We start from the raw sequence: 19,628 nt of genomic DNA, 5'->3' as shown, positions 1-19,628 counted from the left end.
GAATAATTTCCTCTACAGCCATGACTGGCCTTTAGAAAAGTTATTATACTAAAAGTTATATTTTCTATACTTTTGCTGAACATATCCTTTTAAATTAACATCAGTGTTCTTTTGTTTTATGCTTTAATGCTTCCTATTTCTATTCTATTTACTGTGAATTTAGTTTTAGAGGTAGTCCTCAGTTAAGGACCATTTGTTCAGTGACTGTTCAAAGTTACAACAGCACTGAACGAGGAGGCTTATACTCAGTCCTCAAGGTTGCAGCCTTCACAGCAACCCCACAGTCACTTGATCAGGATTCAGTTGCTTGGCAACCAGTTCCCAATTAAGGTTGCAGTGTTCCATGGTCATGTGATCACCATTTGCAACCTTCACTGTTGGCTTCCAACAAAGTCAATGGGGAAGCTGGCAGGAGGCTGCAAATGACAATCACGTAATGTCATGCCTAACATCTGTGTGGGATTTGGCTAATGACCACAACCGGAACTGCCATCATAAATCGGTGCGGTCACATGACATCTCGCTTTATGACTGCATCGCTTAGCAACAGAGTTGCCAATCCCAATTACCATCATTAACTGAGGACTACCTGTACTTTACATTTGTTCAATACTGCCTTGGTGGCTTAGCAAAGGGGAAGGTGTAAGACTTGCAGAATTCCTAGGATCTAATAAAATCACTCGAAGTTATTTCATCCTCAAGTCCTCAATGTGCAGAATGTCTTTCTCCAAGACTGATTTGACCTAGCCGATTCCAGCACTTCTGAATGAGGCCTCCATGCTGCCATAGGAGGGAACAGCCACTGCCTGGCCAGACAAGTCAGCGTCTGCCTGCCTGCCTCCCAAACCACTCAGAGGGAGATGGGCACAGTCGGGAGGCGCAACGGCTGCAGCCGCCCGACCCTCCGGCACCTGCACAGCTCAAAACAGCCCGGAAAAGGGCCCCGCTCACCTTAACCAACAGAGCTCCCTCGGGCGATGGCAACCGCAGCCGCAGGCAAGCGAGACCTGCCGGCGCAGCCGAAGCGCCTGCGCTCGTCCCGATCAGGCTGGCCTTCCCACGGGGAGACGGTTGAGCCCGGCTGCTGGGCACGAGGCGAGGATTCCCACGGAACTCTGGCTTGGATTGCGGCCGTTCTCGGGCACCCGCCAGCCCCGGGCCTGCAGGGCGGCAGAAGTTGCCTGTCCGTCTCCGGGAGAAAAGCCCTTTGGCGCGCTGGAAGGTCGGAGTTCTTCGCCGGAGGGACCTTCGTCTTGCTTCAGCCATAGAACGGGGCGGGCGTCGGATCTCTCTTCCCCACGCCGTTCTCCTTTGCTTTCGTGGGCCGCGTGGGTTTTAGTCGGTTCTAGTAGTCGGGACTGCGGTCACGGTGGCTGGACCAGGGAACCTGGGCCATTTCTAAAAGCCCGAACTTGACTCCGCCAGTGAAAAAGGACGCAACTCTGCAGTTCAGCTACTTCCCCCTGAGGCTTCGTCCCCATTTCTCACCTACCGCGGCTGAACTACGAAGGAGAGCTCGTGGCTCGCGTCGAGCAAATTCTTCAAATTCTTAAGGGCAAGTGCATTGCCAGGAAAAGAGAACATTTTCCCTGTAACTGACATGTGCATATGCCTTTATGATTAATCATAGAGTTTGAGATTCTTCCCTTCTGTTGTTAGTTGCCGTCGAGTCGTTTACGACGCATGGCGACCCTATGTAGTTAAAATACGACGGGTAAATCTAGCTAGGGCTATAGTGTATTGTAGATGCAAGTGGCTACTTTTCTTTCTGTTGCTCTGACAGGTTTGTGGTCTAAACAGGAAAAGCAAATCTGACTCTCATTAAGATTCCGCAAGACTCTGGCTTTTGCTTTAAAACCCCACCCTTCTGAATTCCATAATCAAGTATTTCTTGTCATCCGATGCACACCACCCCAGAAGTCCACTCAGAGTTCACTGGAGCCTAAAGACCCCCCAGGGAGTACATCAGCTCCACTGAACTCTACAGGAGTTGCTTCCTTTGATGCTCCTGCATAAGATTGAGCCAGTAATGCTCAGGCACAGAGTTATGAGCATGCCTTCTAAGAGGACAAGATTGAGATTGAGAGATTGACAATTTAAGTAAAATACTGATCAGTTTGGAACTAACGAAGAGTGCTTTGAGAAAACAGTGAAGCACTCTGGCAGCTTAAACTCTAGCACACTGATATGGTGCAAGCGTTGTGGACTGAAGCTTATGCCATTACTAAATTGCTGTAGTTAATCTTTAAAAAAAAGTTTAAAGCTCTTTGCTAAGTGTTTACCCTCCAATGTTTTTGAATTATAAGCAATCACATAAAATCAAATCCTGCAAGTACAATCCATCACAAGAGAGCAGTTCTGGCCTGTGGTGCTCCAGCAGATGTAACCAAGGCCCTTGCCAGCTGTCCAGGCTAGCCCTCCACCTTTACCACAGCCCGCTCTTTTCTGTTTATATTCGTTCTGGTCTCAGAGTGGGAAAAGTGTGATGCTGATTTGTCTGTCTGTCTGTCTGTCTGTGTCTTCATTTCTTTATTAATATACTTGTTTCCTTTCCAAAAGCTGTCCTAACTGGCACTAAAGCGATACCATTTGCCATTTCAAAACCTCCCAGTAGACTGGGATTCACAGGTTTCCTCTCTAGTGCAGAAGGCATCTTCTGTACCTAGAAAAGTTCTTTTACCTCTTGTTCCTGAGTGGGTGGCTTCTCTGTGGCTGGTTTATATGGGTGGGGCATTTATTTCTTTTTTCAAGCATTTCTCATGACTTTTTTTCCCCATTCCAAACAATTCCAAACCCCACCTTGTAGATCCAGTCTATTATGGCCCTAAACCACAGTTCATAGCCATATCAGTGGTGCTAAGCCTACTGTGAATTGCTTTGCATTCATTTATCAAGTTTGCCCAGCTCCAAAATGACTCTAGGTGGCTTCACAAAATTAAAAAGCAAGAAGACAACGTTATATAAAAAGAACACAGTCATCCCAAATAAAAACTACCTTCCCACATCTCCAACCCAAAAGGTTCACCAGACCCCCTAACCTGAGGGCTGGAGCCAAGAACCAAATTTGTAGGGCTTGCTTGAGGCGGGCAAGGTAGAGGATGCAGGGGAAGGCTATTCCAGAGAGCAGCCCCCGCTCCCACCCACCCACCCACCCCCATGACATTGCTGAGACCGAAGCAAGCCGACTCTTGTCTGATAGCACAGGATCGCGAGGAAGCAAAGGGCGACCAGACGCTACGTGTCAACCCGGCTGCGCCTTGTCGCGCTGAATGCCAGCAAATAAGTTCGGCCCTTCCAGAGAGCCAGGGCGGGAGAGGGAGTTAGACTCTGACCGTGCAAACTTTGCGCCGCGCTCTCCGCCCGTGGAGGCTGCTGCCCGGCTCCTGCCTTAGGTCTGCGGCGGGCAAGGCGATGGCCGGCGGGGAGTACAAGCTGCTGCTCGAAGGCGCTCAGCAAGTGGTGCTTGTTTGCACCCAAGGCGAGCAGTATCTCCTGGAGGCCGGCATGCAGCAGGTGGCCGTGCGGGAAAACGCCAGCGTGGTGGTCGGCAAGTAAGTGTGTCTTCGGAGGGGCGGTGTGCGGCTGGCTGGCCGGAGACGGCATTCCGATGGCCGCTGCCAGCCCCCTGGCCTTTCAAAGGACAGGCGAATGAGAGAAACTGTTGCCCGAAGCAAGTGGGGTCTCCCCCCACCCCATATAAAAAGCGATCAACAATGTTGGATTATTGCTTTACTTCATTAACTCTCTTGGAACTAAAGTTTAGGACAGTTCTGATAAATTCACCCATCATGCTATGCCATAGCTTGCATTAACCATGGGGGTTTGCCATAAAACATGGTTTATGAAGCCCAACAGCAGGTTCACACATGCTAATGCAGAACCAAGAAATCCACATGGCATAGTGTGCAAATCCAGTTCGACATTTCTACTATTTAATTTTTCTAGTTAATGAGTCAATCAAGATGCAATCATACCTGAATGAAACACATTTAAATTAGTTGCCCCATTGATGTCAGTAGCTTACTCTCTCCTAATATTATTCCTGATGGAACAGATTGATGGACCTCTGGGGCTATCAGTAAAGAGATTGGACATCTCTTTCATAACTTATTTTCTCTGAAAAAAAGTTCTTTGAAAGTGAGTTTTAAAAAAATGGAAAAAAAGAAAGAAGAAGAGATGGGAAGTGACTGGAGGGTTACAGAGGAGGAGAACTTTTACCAGACCTCTTGCAAAAATGAGACAGAACAATCTCCCCAGAAAAGACTTATCTGTAAGTAACCACCCACCCACTCACCCACCCCCATTTAGGCCCCAGCTTACTCTTCTTTCCATACTGGTAGATCACAAAACTCTGCTTAAACTACTTGATGAAACACTTTCTTAAGAGAAATGAGAAAGATCTTCAGCACTTTCCTTGAGAAAAGAGATCTAACATTAGAGTGAAACAGATAATTCTATGAAATTTAACCTCAGGTTGTGGTTTGTTTTCAGAGATGGGTGTATAAAGGCAGTCGGTGATGCAAAGGCCATTCGTGAGCAATTCTCCGGAGTAACTTTTGAAAAAATAATTGATTGTTCAGGGAAGTGCATTTTACCAGGTTGGTATGGATTTAAAGGTTCCCTGCACCATACAGAAAGCTATGTATTTATGGAGGTACAAGCTGCACCTCTACTTCAGTCCTTTATCTTCCCTTGAGGTGAAAAGGATGAGTAAAGGACACAGAACATTCTGAAAGAAAGATGTCTCTGTCAATTAGTGTGTGTCTGCTGAGCCTGCCAGACCTTTAATCTAGAACAGGGTTTCTCAACCTTAGCAACTTTAGGATGTGTGGACTTCAACACCCAGAATTCTCCAGCCAAGGTTGAGAAACCCTGATCTAGAATATGCAGTATCAGACTCAGAAGCTTCAGCTGGTGCAGAATGTGGCAGCGGGGGCAGTTTTAATGGGGTTGGTTTTCGGTGCATGTGACAACACTGCTCCATGACCTGCATTGGTTTCCAGTGTGCTTCCAAGTGCAATTCAAGACGCTGGTAGTTACCTTTAAAGTTCTTCATGGCTTGGGACAGGCTACTTGTGGGACTGTCTCTCCTCAGTTGTTTCTACCTGCCCCACCCAGTCCAGCAGGAGGGCTAAGGAGTGTTGTCTGGTGGGGCCCAGGAGGACAGCCTTTGCTGTTGTGGCCCTTGCCCTGTGGAACACTATGCCACCTGAGATTAGTTTAGCCCAGACCCTGCTGGCCTTTCGCAAGTCCCTAAAAAGTTGATTTTGTGCCTGGGCCTGGGGCCCTGGAAGTGTGATAGAGCCTGTTTCTTGGCTTTGCTGGTGGTTATTTTATAAATCTCAGCTGTCATGTATTTTTATTTTATATTATCTATTTTATTTGTTTTTATCTATTTTATTGTAAGCCACCCAGAATCACATACTGTATGTGAGATGAGTGGCTATATAAATACATGCATACATACATTCAATCACATGCAACATGGCTGAAAAAGCTAACTGAATTTGAGCCATGTCATCTATTATTGGTTTTATTGTTTATTGTTGACTGCTGTTTTATCTTGTTTCTTGTAAACCACCCAGAGTCGCATTGTTCAAGCTGTGTGGCCATATACATTCTTGAGATTAATAAAATAAATAAAAACTATGTTTAGCTTAGAAGAAGAAAAGCGCAGCAATGATGATATCCTCAAATGGCTGATAGACCATCGTGCAGAAGATGGAGCTGACTCTACAGAGCAAGACAAACTCAGGAATGGAAATTGCAGGGAAACTAATTTTGAGTAAACAGCAGAAATGAGTTAAACTATAACCTGTTCAATAGTGAAACAGCTTCAGTTACAGTGGACCTACCTTCACTGGAAATACTTAAGCAGAGGCACTGAGCAATGGGTTGGAGTAGAAGACCTTCAAGTCCACTTCCAAGTTTATGATTGTCTCATGTCTAGGACTACCCACATAAGTATTGAATGTGATGAAGCAATGTGTCTAAATCTTCCTGTGCTTAATTGTTCCTTGTTTTATTGCCTTTGGAGGCCTAGGGGCAGGGAAGTTATGTGTTACAACTGCGGCTTTCCCCAACTTGGTGTTCCCCAGAGATCCCCAGAGACTTCAATTCCCACAATCCCTCAGCCAGTACCACAGTTGCAAAGCTGTCTGCAAGATCTTGGGCCAGGCATTCCTCCCCAACTTGACAGAACCGACAGAATTGTCAGGATTGACTCATCTGTGCTTTGCTGCCCTGAGAGCTCCTTTGTGCAGCTGAAGTTTTTCCTGGTCAGAGAATGAACTTCACCTGTCTAATATGTATATGTTAAGCAGGCATGAGATAAACAGTATAGAATTAAGTATTAACATATCAAGAAGCTTCAGAACTGAAACACTAGCAAAACCTGAAAAAGAATACATAAAAGTTGTCCTGAAGGATATTAAGGTTTCATCTGGTTTAATATTTCCATCCATGGACAGCTGGATGCATGTTTACAAGAATGATGACATAGAAAATTTTCAAATAAATAAAAAAGAATTACAGAAGTCCCCAGGCAGGACATAATGGATCCATCATCCCACAATCCCACTCCTTGGCAGCTGGAATTAAAAAATGAAATACAATATTTGGGCCAGTCACTATCTCTCAGCCCAAAAGGATTGTTGTGAAGATAAAATTGGACTGGGAAGTACTATATATATCCCACCTTGGGCTCCTGCCGAAAGATGGGATTTAAATGTAGCAAGTAAATGAATAAATCAAATTACAATTAAACTCTCCATCAGGCTCAGTGGAAGTTACATTAAGATTTTCAAGTGGAATGGATATTTAATTTCTTTCAAGTCAATTTGCAACAAAGTTACATACAAGCATACACAATTCAAAAAAAATAAAAGCAAACAAATTTCTCCCCTCCTGGTTTCACTTTCTCAATTTCTGAACATGCAAAGTAAGGCATTTGCAGATTGCATGATTCATTATTAAACTTTGGTAATCTCTCTCTCTTTTGTGCACTAATGGCTAACTTTGAAAACTCCAGAAAGTGTATTTACTGTGCTTTTTAATTATTTCTAATTAGGTCTAGTAGATGCACACACACATCCTGTATGGGCTGGTGACAGGGTTCATGAATTTGCAATGAAGGTAAGTTTCTCGACATTTAGAGAGGATTTGGGTTCCTTTCTGTTACACTGTATATGCCTGCAGGGCTTTTCTGTTCATTTTGGAAATGCAGAAATATTGTAAGCTGTGGTGCAGTCATTGGATGGTAATATAGATAACTTCAGGTGCCTGAGACAGTGGTAACAGCAGAATAATGAAGGATGATGACAGATTTTTAAAAGGTAGTTGTTAGGCAAGAGCAACAGAAAACAGCTGATTCCTATAGGTAGAAGTACGGTGCTCCTACAGGTGTGCATCTGTGTAAGAAGAAAACATACTGCACATCTAAGGATGCACATGTATTTATGTATTTAAAATGGAAGAAACTGCTTTTATCATCAACCAGTGAGAAAGATGGGTAAGAGATCTGGGGATAAGGGAGCCCAGTTTTAGAGGAGGCGAGCCCCAGACAAGGAGATGCTCCATTCAAAGATTTTTTAAAAATGTTTTTTGAAATGATATAGTGGCTTGAGACTGGTTGCAATTACCATATTGAATACAATCTATCCATTATATTCATTTTATAAACTTGATAAATTGTGGTTCTTGCCTCTGAAAGTTCATTTTTCTTAGTTCTTCAGTAACTTTTTTCTAATATAGCATTGGAAAAAGCTCTTTTAACCCACAAATAAATCATTAAAATTTCAAGACATGTCCAGTGTTGTGCAATAGTTAGTTCTGCTGCCAAAAGTAAGCAGATCATCGACTCCTTGTTTTTAAGAGCAGTTGGGGCACAGGAATAGATGCAACAAGCCAAGTTCTGCAGAGCATTTGGCACTTTGTTCTGTAATTGGCTACAAATTTTACACCAGAAAAGTACCACCTTTTCACATGTCTGCCACAGATGGCAAAGTGATCCTTTTGGGGTATAGCCTCTCCATCATTTTGAAGAATGATCATGTAAATGTATGCTACTGCAGCAGGGCTTAAATAGCCCTAATGTAAAGCCTTCAGCTGGAACTCATGGGTGGAGACCAAAAGACAGTTGCCATTTTGGTTCAACCACAGGGTTGCCAAAGTCAGTATCCCAAGTATCCTTTAGACTAGATGGTCTCATTTTGCAATAATAGCATGTAAATCTTTAACATTGTTCCTTCTGGTTGTTTCAAATAATTTGACATTAAATTCTCAAATATAATACATAGGCGAGTTATAGAATTCCTAACTGCTTCTCTACCCAGTATAGGGTTAGCTGGTGCCAGAAAAAACAAGGTTACTGTCATCCAGTACCTTGTTGAATCTCTTCCTTATTATGTGGCCAAGTACTGGTATAAAAGTAATTTATCCTACAAAAGTTATAATTCTTTAATAATTTTAATTTAGCTCATCCATATCAGATTTTCCTCCCAAAAAAGATCCTCAGCAGTGTAGAGCAGGGAATGCCACCCATAAATACTATTTTTTTCTTCCAAATCTGAAACATTGTCTTAGTAAAGGCATTATTAATTTTATTTATTTTTGGAAAATTTTTCAGCTGAAAAAGTATATAATTTTTAAAAATTGTCAGGGTCTGATATATTATCTGTATTAGTGCACTGCTTAGTCAGATCTTCTAATTTAAATGGAATCAAATGACTTAATTGTGCTGCATGATAATAGATTTTTAAATTTGGGACCCCCCCCCCACCAAGCTTGTCTTTTTCTGGGGTGAATATAAACTCTGTTGATTTTTGAATTCTTAGAATTGAAACAAAAGCTTTTAATCTTCTTCTTGCACATTGTTAATATTTTATCTGGAACTTCTAATGGAACAGATTGAAATAAGAAAAGTTTGGAAAGGACCTTCATTATTATAGCTGCTATCTGTAAATATTAAAATATCCAAGTGTTGTTTAGTCCAACTTTTCATTTATTTATCTTTTTCCAAGCTTATTTGAAACGTAATCTAACATTGCAAATGCCATATTGTCTGCAAATTAATTAATATAATTTATCTCCAAGTTTAATCTCTTGAATTTGATTGTTAGTATGCAGTACAATTGCTAAGGCTTCTAAAGCCAAATTAAATGAAAGAGTTGATAGGAGGCATCCTTGTTTAGTGCCTCGCAAAATTACACTGAAATATGTTAATTGTTAAGCTTTATTTGAACATTTGTAGGAATGTAAATCTGATCAATCATATTAAGAAAATAGGGCCTGAACTTACTTTTTGTTAGTACCTGCTTTAAAAATGTTTCCTCTGGGAAATCAAATGCCTTGAATGTATCCAGTGAACATATAGCTAAATTAGTCATATTAACCATACAATATTTAACATTTTCCTAATAGAGGAGAATATGTTTCTTTTTGGAATAAAGCCACCTTGGTCTTAAGAAAATGTCTAAACAATATATTTAAGATGATTGCCAATATTTTTGTATATAATTTATAATCTACCTCAAGAAGTGAAATTAGTCTATAGGAGATTGCCTCCTGTGATCTTTTCCCAGCTTAGGAATTAAAGTAAACCCAGGTAATTTATAGAATCTCTACAAATTATAAATCTTAATCTCCTATAGTTATAGTAGATCCCAAAAAATAGATTTATTCCAATTAATAATACAGTCAGAATATAAACAACGTTGTTATATACATTGTTATATACCAGCAAGATTTGGTAATGACATTGCATAATTATCAAGAGTAGCCATAATATAATTGGCAAATAAGGTCAATTTATATTCAGTATTAAGCACCAGCACAGTCTGAATATCTTGAGATTGTCTCAGTAGAAGAAGCCATTGGTTCTGGAACCAAACTGAAGTTTAAGGGTGACTTGGGGTATCCTTGTTGAGTTCCACAATGTAATTTAATGGGTTGAGAAACTAATCCATTTGTGATAATAGTAGTCACACAATGAAGATACTAAATTGAATCCAGTGAACTCATGAATAGAAACTCAGATCTTCTTAAAATACACTTCAACCATATCAAAGGTCTTTTCAGCAACCAATGAAATTAGGATCGCTGATTTCAGTTTATTTCTAGTTATATGGATAATATCAATCACCAAGCAAATCCTGGCAGATGCTTGTCCATTTTTTATAAATCCAGGTCAAGATGGGTATATCATAGATGGCATTGCTTTCTGTAGTTTTCTAACTAGTATTGTAAATATTTTAGTGTCTATATTAAGCAAATATATTGATGGATAGCTTGCATATCTTGTAGGATCTTTCTCAGGCTTAAATATTACAGTAATATATGTTTTCCAATACAAGTGTATAATTTAATTTGTTATGTGTTTTTCATTCTATAGGAGAAATATATTTCTGTAATAAAGTTATGTTCATTACTGCATGTCACAGAGCCCAAACAATTGTTCTTTTGGAGCTGTGATAGTTCATAATCAGAAAAGAGATGGTGGAGAAAATTGATATTGAATCCTTCCCCTTCCATCTTTCTCTGTCCTATTTACATGGCTGCACAAATACCAGTGTTCTGGGGCCATCTAATAAATGTGGGTTTAGACTTTTACAGTTTAAAGTATCTAGATGAAATTAAGGTATGAAAGTAATTTGATGGAGAAAGGCTGAGTTTTCACATTCTCTGATGCTAATCTGATACCCTCTCTTACAACAGAAAAGCATTATTTTTGTACAATGTGCTATGTACTTTGCCCCAAACACATGTTTCACAGATAATTCTGTTTTTAAGTTGGCAGGTGCTTCCTATATGGATATTCATCAAGCTGGAGGAGGAATACATTTCACTGTGGAGCAGACTCAGAAAGCCCAAGAAGATGAGCTCCTCAAAAGTTTCAAAATCCGGCTGTTACGGATGCTCAGAGCAGGCACCACTTTGGTTGAATGCAAAAGTGGATATGGTTTAAACCTAGAAACAGAAATTAAGATGCTCAGAGTCATTGAACAGGCTAAAAGGGAATTGGACATTGGTATTTCTTCTACTTACTGTGGAGCCCATGCAGTACCTAAGTAATATATATTCTTTTGTCTATATCACTTGAGATAGAGTTGGGCACAGATGGCCTTTCAGAGTTCTCCACTAAATTTTTGGGCAAATTGTGCGGTTGAATTATCTTGATCTCTTCGGGGAAGGAGAAATTATCTAACCATTTCTTAAAGTCAGATCCTCTTACTGAGGAAAGTAGCATTGCTACTGAAAAAGCACAATGAAAGGAAGGAGTTTCTTCATAACGCCTTTCTGCAGGAATGAATGGAATGTGGGAAGCCAGGGAGTTGCAGGCTGTGGGAGAGATGATTATATAATGGTCAGTTCATAGTATATGTGTTGCCGAAGCGAGCACAATTATATAATGAAAGACAGGACATTGACAACATCCTTTGGCCACCTTATAATTAAACAGATCTTACTTCATCTACTGATTTTTATGCATAAGGGAATCAGGAGCATACACTGTTCAATTCAATTGATTTTGCAGATTTGTTTTATTTTTTCCTTAATAGAGGGAAAAATGCTATAGAAGCTGCTAATGACATTATCAACACTCATCTTCCTAAACTGAAGGAACTTGACCTTAATGATGAAATACATATTGACAATATAGATGTCTTCTGTGAGAAGGGTGTCTTTGATCTGAGTTCTACCAGAAGAATTCTTCAGGCGGGAAAAGCTGTAGGGTTACACATGAACTTCCATGGGGATGAGCTGCATCCAATGAAATGTGCTGAGGTATGCCTTTACTAAGATGCATTTGCTTTTGATTCTGTTCTGAAATAGACAAACATGCCATGCTAAAGTGCAATACAACATTTTGGCAATGAGTAACAAAGAAATGTGGCAGACAGTATATGAGGTTAATCAGTTAGAAAGCTGAACCTCCTAACCTTTGCTGATCACTTTTTATAATCCATTCAAATACTGATGTTGTTTTCCTTTTCCTTATGATGTAAAATTAAAGTATGAACTGTTTTTTACTTTTTTTCATTGTATTACCAATATACAGTTTAAGAGTTGCTGTATCATACTTCGTTCAGTTCCACAAATTATCATTACTATTGTCTGATAATTTATAAAATATATTCCAATATAAACTTTAACTAAACCTAGTATCCAAAAGGTGCTGGTAATATCCTAAATATGTTTGATATATTAAATGAATTAAAACAAAAATATTGATTATAATTTAATGTCATCTCTTTTTTCTGGTAGCAATCCATGTTTAAAAAAATAACTCTCAATCAAATATTAAAACATGTAAAAAAAGAAGAACATTCCTTAGTGATCCCTAAAGGCACCTGAAAGCTTATGCATTAATTTCTATCATAATATACCATGACTATATTTAGGTATCATGATAAAGCCAGTTTGGTCTAGTGGTTAATGTGCTAGGCTAGAAACCAGGAGTCTGTGAGTTCTAGTCCCGCCTTAGGCATGAAAGCCGGCTGGGTGACCTTGGGCCAGTCCCTCTCAGCCCAACTCACCTCACAGGGTTGCTGCTGTTGTGGGGAAAATAGGAGGAGGAAGGAGTATTAGGTATGTTCACCACCTTGAGTTATTTATAAAAATAATTACAGCAGGATAAAACTAAAATAAATAAATAATAAATAAATAAATAAACAAACCATAGTTTCAAACAATGGGAATCAGATTGCATGCTTTCTTTCCCCTTCCCTGTTTTCATGTGACTAAGAAGAATCCATGAGAGCCAGTTTGGTGTAGTGGTTAAGGCATTAGTCTAGAAACTGGGAGACCTAAGTTTTAGTCCCACCTTAGGCACAAAGCCAGCTGGGTGACCTTGGGCCAGTCCCTCTCTCTCAGCCCTAGGAAGCAGGCAATGGCAAACCACTTCTGACAAACCTTGCCAAGAACACTGCAAGGACTTGTCCGGGCAGTCTCCGAGAATCAGACATGATTGAAGGAACTAAAAAAAAAAAAGAGGAATCCAGATATGTTTCCATTTTTAAGTGTTATGCCTCTTGTGTCATGCAGATAATAAACCATTGTATGGGAAAATCTTTCTAACCCCACCTGGTTTTCCAGGAGAGACAGCAGGGGGTGAGATTCCAGGAGGCTGGGCTTATTATATTGCACTAAGCCAGGATCCTCCTATTATTTTCAGGCCAAGGGTCACGCTCAGCTTTGAATTACTTAACAGGAAACCACATTTCATAAAGTAGCCAGGCCAAGGACAATTAACAAATGTTATTTAATTGGATTCACAATTAAATTTAATAAGTTCCTATATTTTTATTACTTTGCCCCTTGTCTCATTTTTAAAAAAACAACAACAATTGGCTAGCAGCTTTTGGTGGAGTTTTGGGGGCTACTCTGAAGCTTTTTGGATATTCTGGGCATCAGTTTCATACTTGTAAAATCATGCTTTCATGTGATATGCAAATGTGGCCAGGAAATATCTCAAGCCATGACTCTGTTTTAGCTTGCATCTTATAACCTACTGCTTTTTTTTTTCATTCTTAAACTTTTCATCTCATTTGCATAGCTTGGAAATGTGTTTTCCAAATAGCTGGGCAAGCTGTTACACGCGTTCCATGCAAGCTGTATGGGACACGGCTTTTGAAAGGGAAATTTGAAAATGTGCGATGGGAGGAGCTCGGACTCTCAGTGGAAATGTTCTTTGAATCCTGATGATTGTGCTGAACACAAGTGTGGCTCAGCCTTTGGCAGCCTGGAGCCTTCCATCTGTTTGTATTGGATTTCAACTCTCACACGGAATATATAAACTGAAGTCCAACATGTCTGGCTGGTACCCATCTAATCTAGTACTTGCTGCTTTACCACAAAGTACACTGGGTAACCCTGAGCCTATCTCTATCCAGATCTCTTCTTTACTGTCTACGGATACTTAGGCTGGCAGTGAGCAGGTAGCATTTTCCCCCACATCTGAGGCATCAGGCTAGTTGAGTGACCTTGGGACAGCTTTATGGTGTAGTGTCTGTTATCTGAGGAGAGTGGTTCACTCTGCCTAATGGTAGAGCCAGTCAGTGCCAGATGCTTGGATTTTATGTTACATTTAAGCATCATTTGGGTAATGCTTCTTTGTCACCTTACATTTGGCACCATAGCTTGGAGCTGAACTGGGAGCACAAGCTGTAAGTCACCTAGAAGAAATTAGTGATGAAGGCATTGTTGCCATGGCCCAGGCAAAATGTGCAGCTGTCCTATTGCCAACCACTGCCTACATCCTGAGGTAAGTGCAATGCTTTAATCTATCTATATGGCTATATATAAATATTTTATATTAGGGAAGGCTGTATAGGGAATACTTCTCATGGTACTCAGTGGGCCCTATGACTGAGTCAGCATGCTTAGGTTTGTGCTACATAGCTTCAGTTTCAACTTAAATATTGACCTTCCATGGCTAGAAAGAGAGTGAGACTACTTAAAACCAAGAACAAGTTTAGAATATACTTAATTTAAAATGTATTTATTTGTTTAAATGATTTGTATGGCCACCGTCTTAGAGCACAACTCTGGGCAGCTCACAATAATAATAAAACTAAATGTTGGCCTATGAAACAAGAATTCATGATTTTTGCAGTGTCAACAAATTCAGCTGTTTGATAAGGATGTTCTAGCAGGTCTGTACTATCTATTTATCATTTTTTTCCTAAAATATCTTGACTCTTATCCTGGAAGATATGGTCTTTCAGGCACTGGAAAGCAACCATCTTGGCAATTTGTGATATACTGGCCAAGTTTAGACATGCAGTTGTAGGCTGAAAGAGTGGGCTGGTCAAGTTAGCTATTTGTCCCATAATGAACTAGAATGTCCATGTGAATGGAGTACTCACACATTGGTCACCATGAGGACCCAAGAGTGAGGGGAGGAGTTCCATGCTCACTATCCACTACAGTATAGAACAGTGTTTCTCAACCTCAGCAACTTTAAGATGTGTGGACTTCAACTCCCAGAATTCTGGGAATTGTAGTCCACACATCTTAAAGTTGTCAAGGTTGAGAAACACTGGCCTAAAGGAACTGCCTGATGGTTGTATGGAAATGATGAAGATAAGAATTCCAATGCTCTGAGAGACTCAGTTGCAACTAAGCTCTGCTGAATTGTTCTTTTTGTCAGCTGGGTGTAAAATATTTATTCTAGTTCTAACTTCTGACAGTTTTAATACTTTGAATTGGGATCCACACTCATGTGAGATTTAAATGAGTCTTACTTCCAAAACGCCATGCACAGGGTTGAATTATAAATCATTTTTTAATTTTCTAGTATTAATGTTTCTAATTCAAACTTTGCCAATGTTAAAAGACATACTTACAATATAATCTTACTACCCTGAATCAGTATCGTTCTACTGTAGAAAGAAATTGGCTTTTTTTTCCTTTGTAATATTAGAATATTTGTAGTCTTACACAGGGAATGATCTAATGCATTTTATTTAGGCACTGAAATACTTTTTTACTTTTTTTCTTTTTCTTTTAGATTGAAACAGCCTCAAGCTAGAAAAATGTTGAAAGAGGGAGTAATTGTGGCTCTTGGCAGTGATTTTAATCCAAATGCTTACTGCTGTTCTATGGTAATGCTGCTATACTGGCTGTTATTGGAATCATAATGATTGTTCATTCACTGTTCCTTTTCTTCTTTCAGTCCTGGAATAGAGATATAACAATATTGTTTCATTTTTTATATTGGTGCTCTATGAATTTTTAAAATTTATTTATTTTTAAATTTTTAATTACAAAAAGAGAAGGAAAAAAACACATACAGTAAAAAGTGCTTTGACAAAAAAGTGAAAGAAATACAACAAAAATAAAAAATGTTAATATGTCATTATAACAGTAAATGATTACAATTCTATATATACTTATCTAGTATGTATTCAAGTATATATGTATTTCTGATTCATTTATATGACTTGTGTTTTTTTTAACCTACTGTATTGAGTTCCATATCTCATTATACTTGTCCATACAAAGTCTATGTCTATAGGCAATCCATTCATAAGTGGCAAGTACAATCAGGTCTTCAATCCATTGAGTAAATGGGGCCGTACATTTATCTTTCCAATTTAATTATGAACTGAATGCTGGGGACTGAAACGCTGATAGGCTGCAGTAGCCTCATACAGAAAGCAGATTTCCACAAGACTCTCCAGAAGGAAATTGGTTTTGGATACTTGAAATCCATGCAGATAGACCTTGAGTTTCTCAAGAGTAATTAATTGGTCATACAGAGGTCTTTAGCCTCGCTTTTGTGGTCTCTGGAACTTCCCAAGATTACATTGCCAAAGTGTGGTTTCAAACCATTAAGTAACAGCAATGCAATTTTTGGCCAATTTTGGAATACCACCCACCTACAAAACATATAAACAGTTCCCAATCCTCCACCTCCCACTCCCACTTCACCCCAAAGTGATAAGAAATGGCTGAAAATGTCATTCCTGTCCCCTCTGGAGGCATCATTACATTCTGGTCAGGCTCCCTGAGGCATTGAACTTCCAAAAGAAGTAATTAATAAAACCAAGTGGGACAACCTGCTCCCATTTGTGACTTCCAACAGACCCATTATGTGAACCAGAACGCCTAATTCTCTAAACTGTAGTTTAAAACTCCTGACATAGCTTATGGTTTGAATCATGCCATAGTTTAGAATTCATACCAAACTGAACTTGGAGGCTTTCAGATGTGACTGATGTAACTGTTGGATTTATTAATCTATTTAGTGAATTCAGATAGTACTTTTGGTGTTTTCATCAGCTGATGGTCATGCATTTAGCCTGTGTAAACATGATGATGTCCATGAAAGAAGCCTTAGCTGCTGCCACCATTAATGCTGCTTATGCTCTTGGGAGATCTCACACCCATGGTTCTATTGAAAAAGGCAAACAGGGAGATCTCATTATCATTAACTCTCCAAGGTAAGAGTGAAAGGTCTTCACTAATGTTGACATTATTAGAAATTCTGTAAGTTGGACGGCACTATCTGGGAAAGTATTATGAGTAATAATGCTACTACTCATAATAAAAGGTGAAATCTCCTTTGAGTCACGCTTGGTTCCTAGTGACCTCCTAGATGTTCGTGTTGTTTTCATAGCAACAGTATAATGGTTTGCCATTATTTTCTTCCAGATTGGGGCTTTTTGTTTGGTTGGTTTTTTTCACTTCTTAATCTAGACTATAGATCCTAGGAATCTCCTATACAAGTAGTAGCCAGGCCTGTTTCTGCTTAGCTTTTTGAGATCATCCAAGGTCAGTTAGGTGCTACTAACTAGTTGGGCCCTAGTGACTACTAATAACAATTCTATCCACTTGGAGTATTTGAATTTTCACATGATTTAGAAAATTCTGACTAGGAATGAAAATAAGGGTTTGATAATAATCCAGCTGTGGTTTGCACCCATCTTTAAAAGTTGCCAAGGAGACTTTGAGCTCTGGATGTGGAAGAGTTAATGCTATAATAAATCTAGGGGTGAAATTCAGAATTTTTTGTCCTTTCCAGATCAGACCGTTACATGCATTAGATGAAGCATAGGGCTGAATGCTTTCATATAAATAATCTTTTTTATATGAAAGCATTCAGCCTATGCTTCATCTCCTTCCACCATTCCAGAGAACTTTTGTTGAAGCATGTAATTGGCAACTTTTGAAGATGGGTGCAAATCACAGCTGGATTATTATCAAACAGGCATTTAATTGTAATCTAGCAAGCATTGTCATGCATTACATACACACACACACACAAACACAAACACACAAACTGTATATGGAAATTTCAGACAAGTGTTTGAGGAGACAAGTGTTTGAGGACAAGTGTGAGGAGCTAGTAGTCTTTCAGATGTTGTGCTACTGTTGCCATCAGGTTGGCTAAGGTTTTCTGGGAACTGGCATCCAACAATATCCGCTTTAGGATGTCAAAGAAAAGATTCAGTGCAGGAGACTAGAACCCCATCTAGAGATCATCATGTCCTCCAGCTGATAATGAAGCTTTATGAAAAGACCTCTATGACTGTTAAATACATACTGTACATGATCAAGCAACCTGATGATTCCTATCTCCACCTCAAGCAAGGATGTATCTTGGCCCCTTTACCTTTTACGTTAATGATATCATACTAATTTTTCCAAACACTTCATCAATCACATTTGCAATTATTGATTATTATTAAATAAATACAGAAATTATTTATTTATTTATTTTATTATTAATTATTATATTAATTATTATTAATTATTTGCAATTAATGAGCATTCACTCTGGCTAGATTTGAAGGCCTATCTTCCTAGGTGAGAGAGGGGAGATTCAACAACATCCTTTTCAAGAATGCCTTTGCATCTGCTCAAATGCCGAGGTTGTTATAATCACAGAAGTTCTACTGAACTGCCTTCTGTACCATTGCTGGTGCAAGGGGCAGAAAGTGGAAGGTTGCACATATTTTAAATAGGAAGGCGCTTAAATATACCATCCTGTTCTTGTTTATCTTTTCTGATCATGTAGACTATCTATTGTTTCTTATTCTGTTCTCTGTATAAAATATAATTATGTACTTCTTTCAGGTGGGAACATTTAATCTATCAGTTCGGCGGCCATCAAGAATTGATTGAGTATGTAATTATTAAAGGAAACATAGTTTACAAAAATGACAGCATTTTGGAATACTAGATATACTCTATAAGAATAAATACAACAGTTTCCAGACCTCCAAAGTGCACACAGAACAGTGATCAGCAAGATCTCACATTTATGTAAAACCTGAATGTCATGCCTGTTTACTGTATGCAACTCCAGGATTTAACCAATTTTCATTTCTATTTTTTAATGAAAAATAATGGATAATTTTACTTTTACACTGAAAGTTTCTCAGCAAATTATGAAATAAATTGGTGCATGTCTAATATCTGCCTCAGTTTCTTTCAATTCCAGTTCATTAATACCATTTGTCATTACAGTCAGAATATAGTAGCCAGGATTCAAAGAACTGCACATTTGCTATTTTGTCTCCAAGAAGAAGTTGATTTTGTATTTCTTTTGAATAGCATCCCTTATCGTTTAATGAGAGGATGCTGAAGAGCGGTTTATCATATGGCATGGGAGAGTGATATGGCATACACACACGAGGAAATCTCGGTTTGTGTTTGGTTTCTTTTTGTGATAATTCCTAGGAGTGTAGTTTAGTATTTACTACTTTCATAGCAATTGGGTGTTCTGAGATATGGGACCAATCCTATCTATCTGGGTTGGTAACTGAACCCAGCAAGAGCTACAGAAGTCTTCCTGTGTGAGGTAGGATATTGTCTGTGTATTTCTTTTTGGTTTGGCTTCATATCTTTTGATCTCCACCACAACCCCAAGGCTTGCTTCACACTCCTGGTTTCAAAGTTGATTCACCAGCTGCACATCCAGACAGCTGGTTAGATATGATTTGTTCCAGTCCATGGGGTGACACAATCTAAGCCAGCATAAATTTGTTTTGTCTGTGAAGCCAGTCTATACTTTTGTCATGAGACTAACACATAGTATTGTCTATCCACTTTATTGTGCGTCAACTTAAGGTTCAGTGATTAATGGATTTCCCAATCAGCAATTAAAACAACCAACCATT

General features: G+C 39.3%; 2 protein-coding genes across 2 annotated transcripts in view; one reads left to right on the top strand and one right to left on the bottom strand.

The window, feature by feature from the left end:
* The window catches only part of CCDC38 (coiled-coil domain containing 38), a 31,966-nt gene extending 28,849 nt beyond the window's left edge, over positions 1 to 3,117 (bottom strand). Inside the window, exon 1 of the mRNA XM_063309329.1 lies at positions 952 to 3,117. The gene's annotated coding sequence lies outside the window, so the exon portion shown is untranslated. The remainder of the gene's footprint in view (positions 1 to 951) is intronic.
* A 91-nt stretch (positions 3,118 to 3,208) lies between these two features.
* On the top strand, positions 3,209 to 18,921 carry AMDHD1 (amidohydrolase domain containing 1). The gene is made up of 9 exons (XM_063308817.1): positions 3,209 to 3,551; positions 4,492 to 4,598; positions 7,070 to 7,134; positions 10,789 to 11,066; positions 11,559 to 11,784; positions 14,139 to 14,263; positions 15,512 to 15,605; positions 16,786 to 16,946; positions 18,583 to 18,921. The coding sequence occupies exons 1-9, from the start codon at positions 3,412 to 3,414 to the stop codon at positions 18,686 to 18,688; spliced, it is 1,302 nt and encodes a 433-aa protein (XP_063164887.1). The 5' UTR covers positions 3,209 to 3,411; the 3' UTR covers positions 18,689 to 18,921.
* Positions 18,922 to 19,628: the final 707 nt, after the last annotated feature.

The sequence above is a fragment of the Candoia aspera genome, chromosome 7 (genome assembly GCF_035149785.1).
Source record: "Candoia aspera isolate rCanAsp1 chromosome 7, rCanAsp1.hap2, whole genome shotgun sequence".
Classification (NCBI taxonomy): domain Eukaryota; kingdom Metazoa; phylum Chordata; class Lepidosauria; order Squamata; family Boidae; genus Candoia; species Candoia aspera.
Note: the sequence above shows the minus strand (reverse complement) of the source record. Positions and strands in the feature narration are given on the sequence as shown.

Bases quoted from the DNA above. Each gene is read 5' to 3' on its own strand.
- AMDHD1 (XM_063308817.1), top strand. From the start codon at position 3,412: ATGGCCGGCGGGGAGTACAAGCTGCTGCTCGAAGGCGCTCAGCAAGTG. The intron at 7,135-10,788 runs GTAAGTTTCTCG...TCTGTTTTTAAG, and splicing joins TTCATGAATTTGCAATGAAG to TTGGCAGGTGCTTCCTATAT. The intron at 15,606-16,785 runs GTAATGCTGCTA...TGTTTTCATCAG, and splicing joins ATGCTTACTGCTGTTCTATG to CTGATGGTCATGCATTTAGC.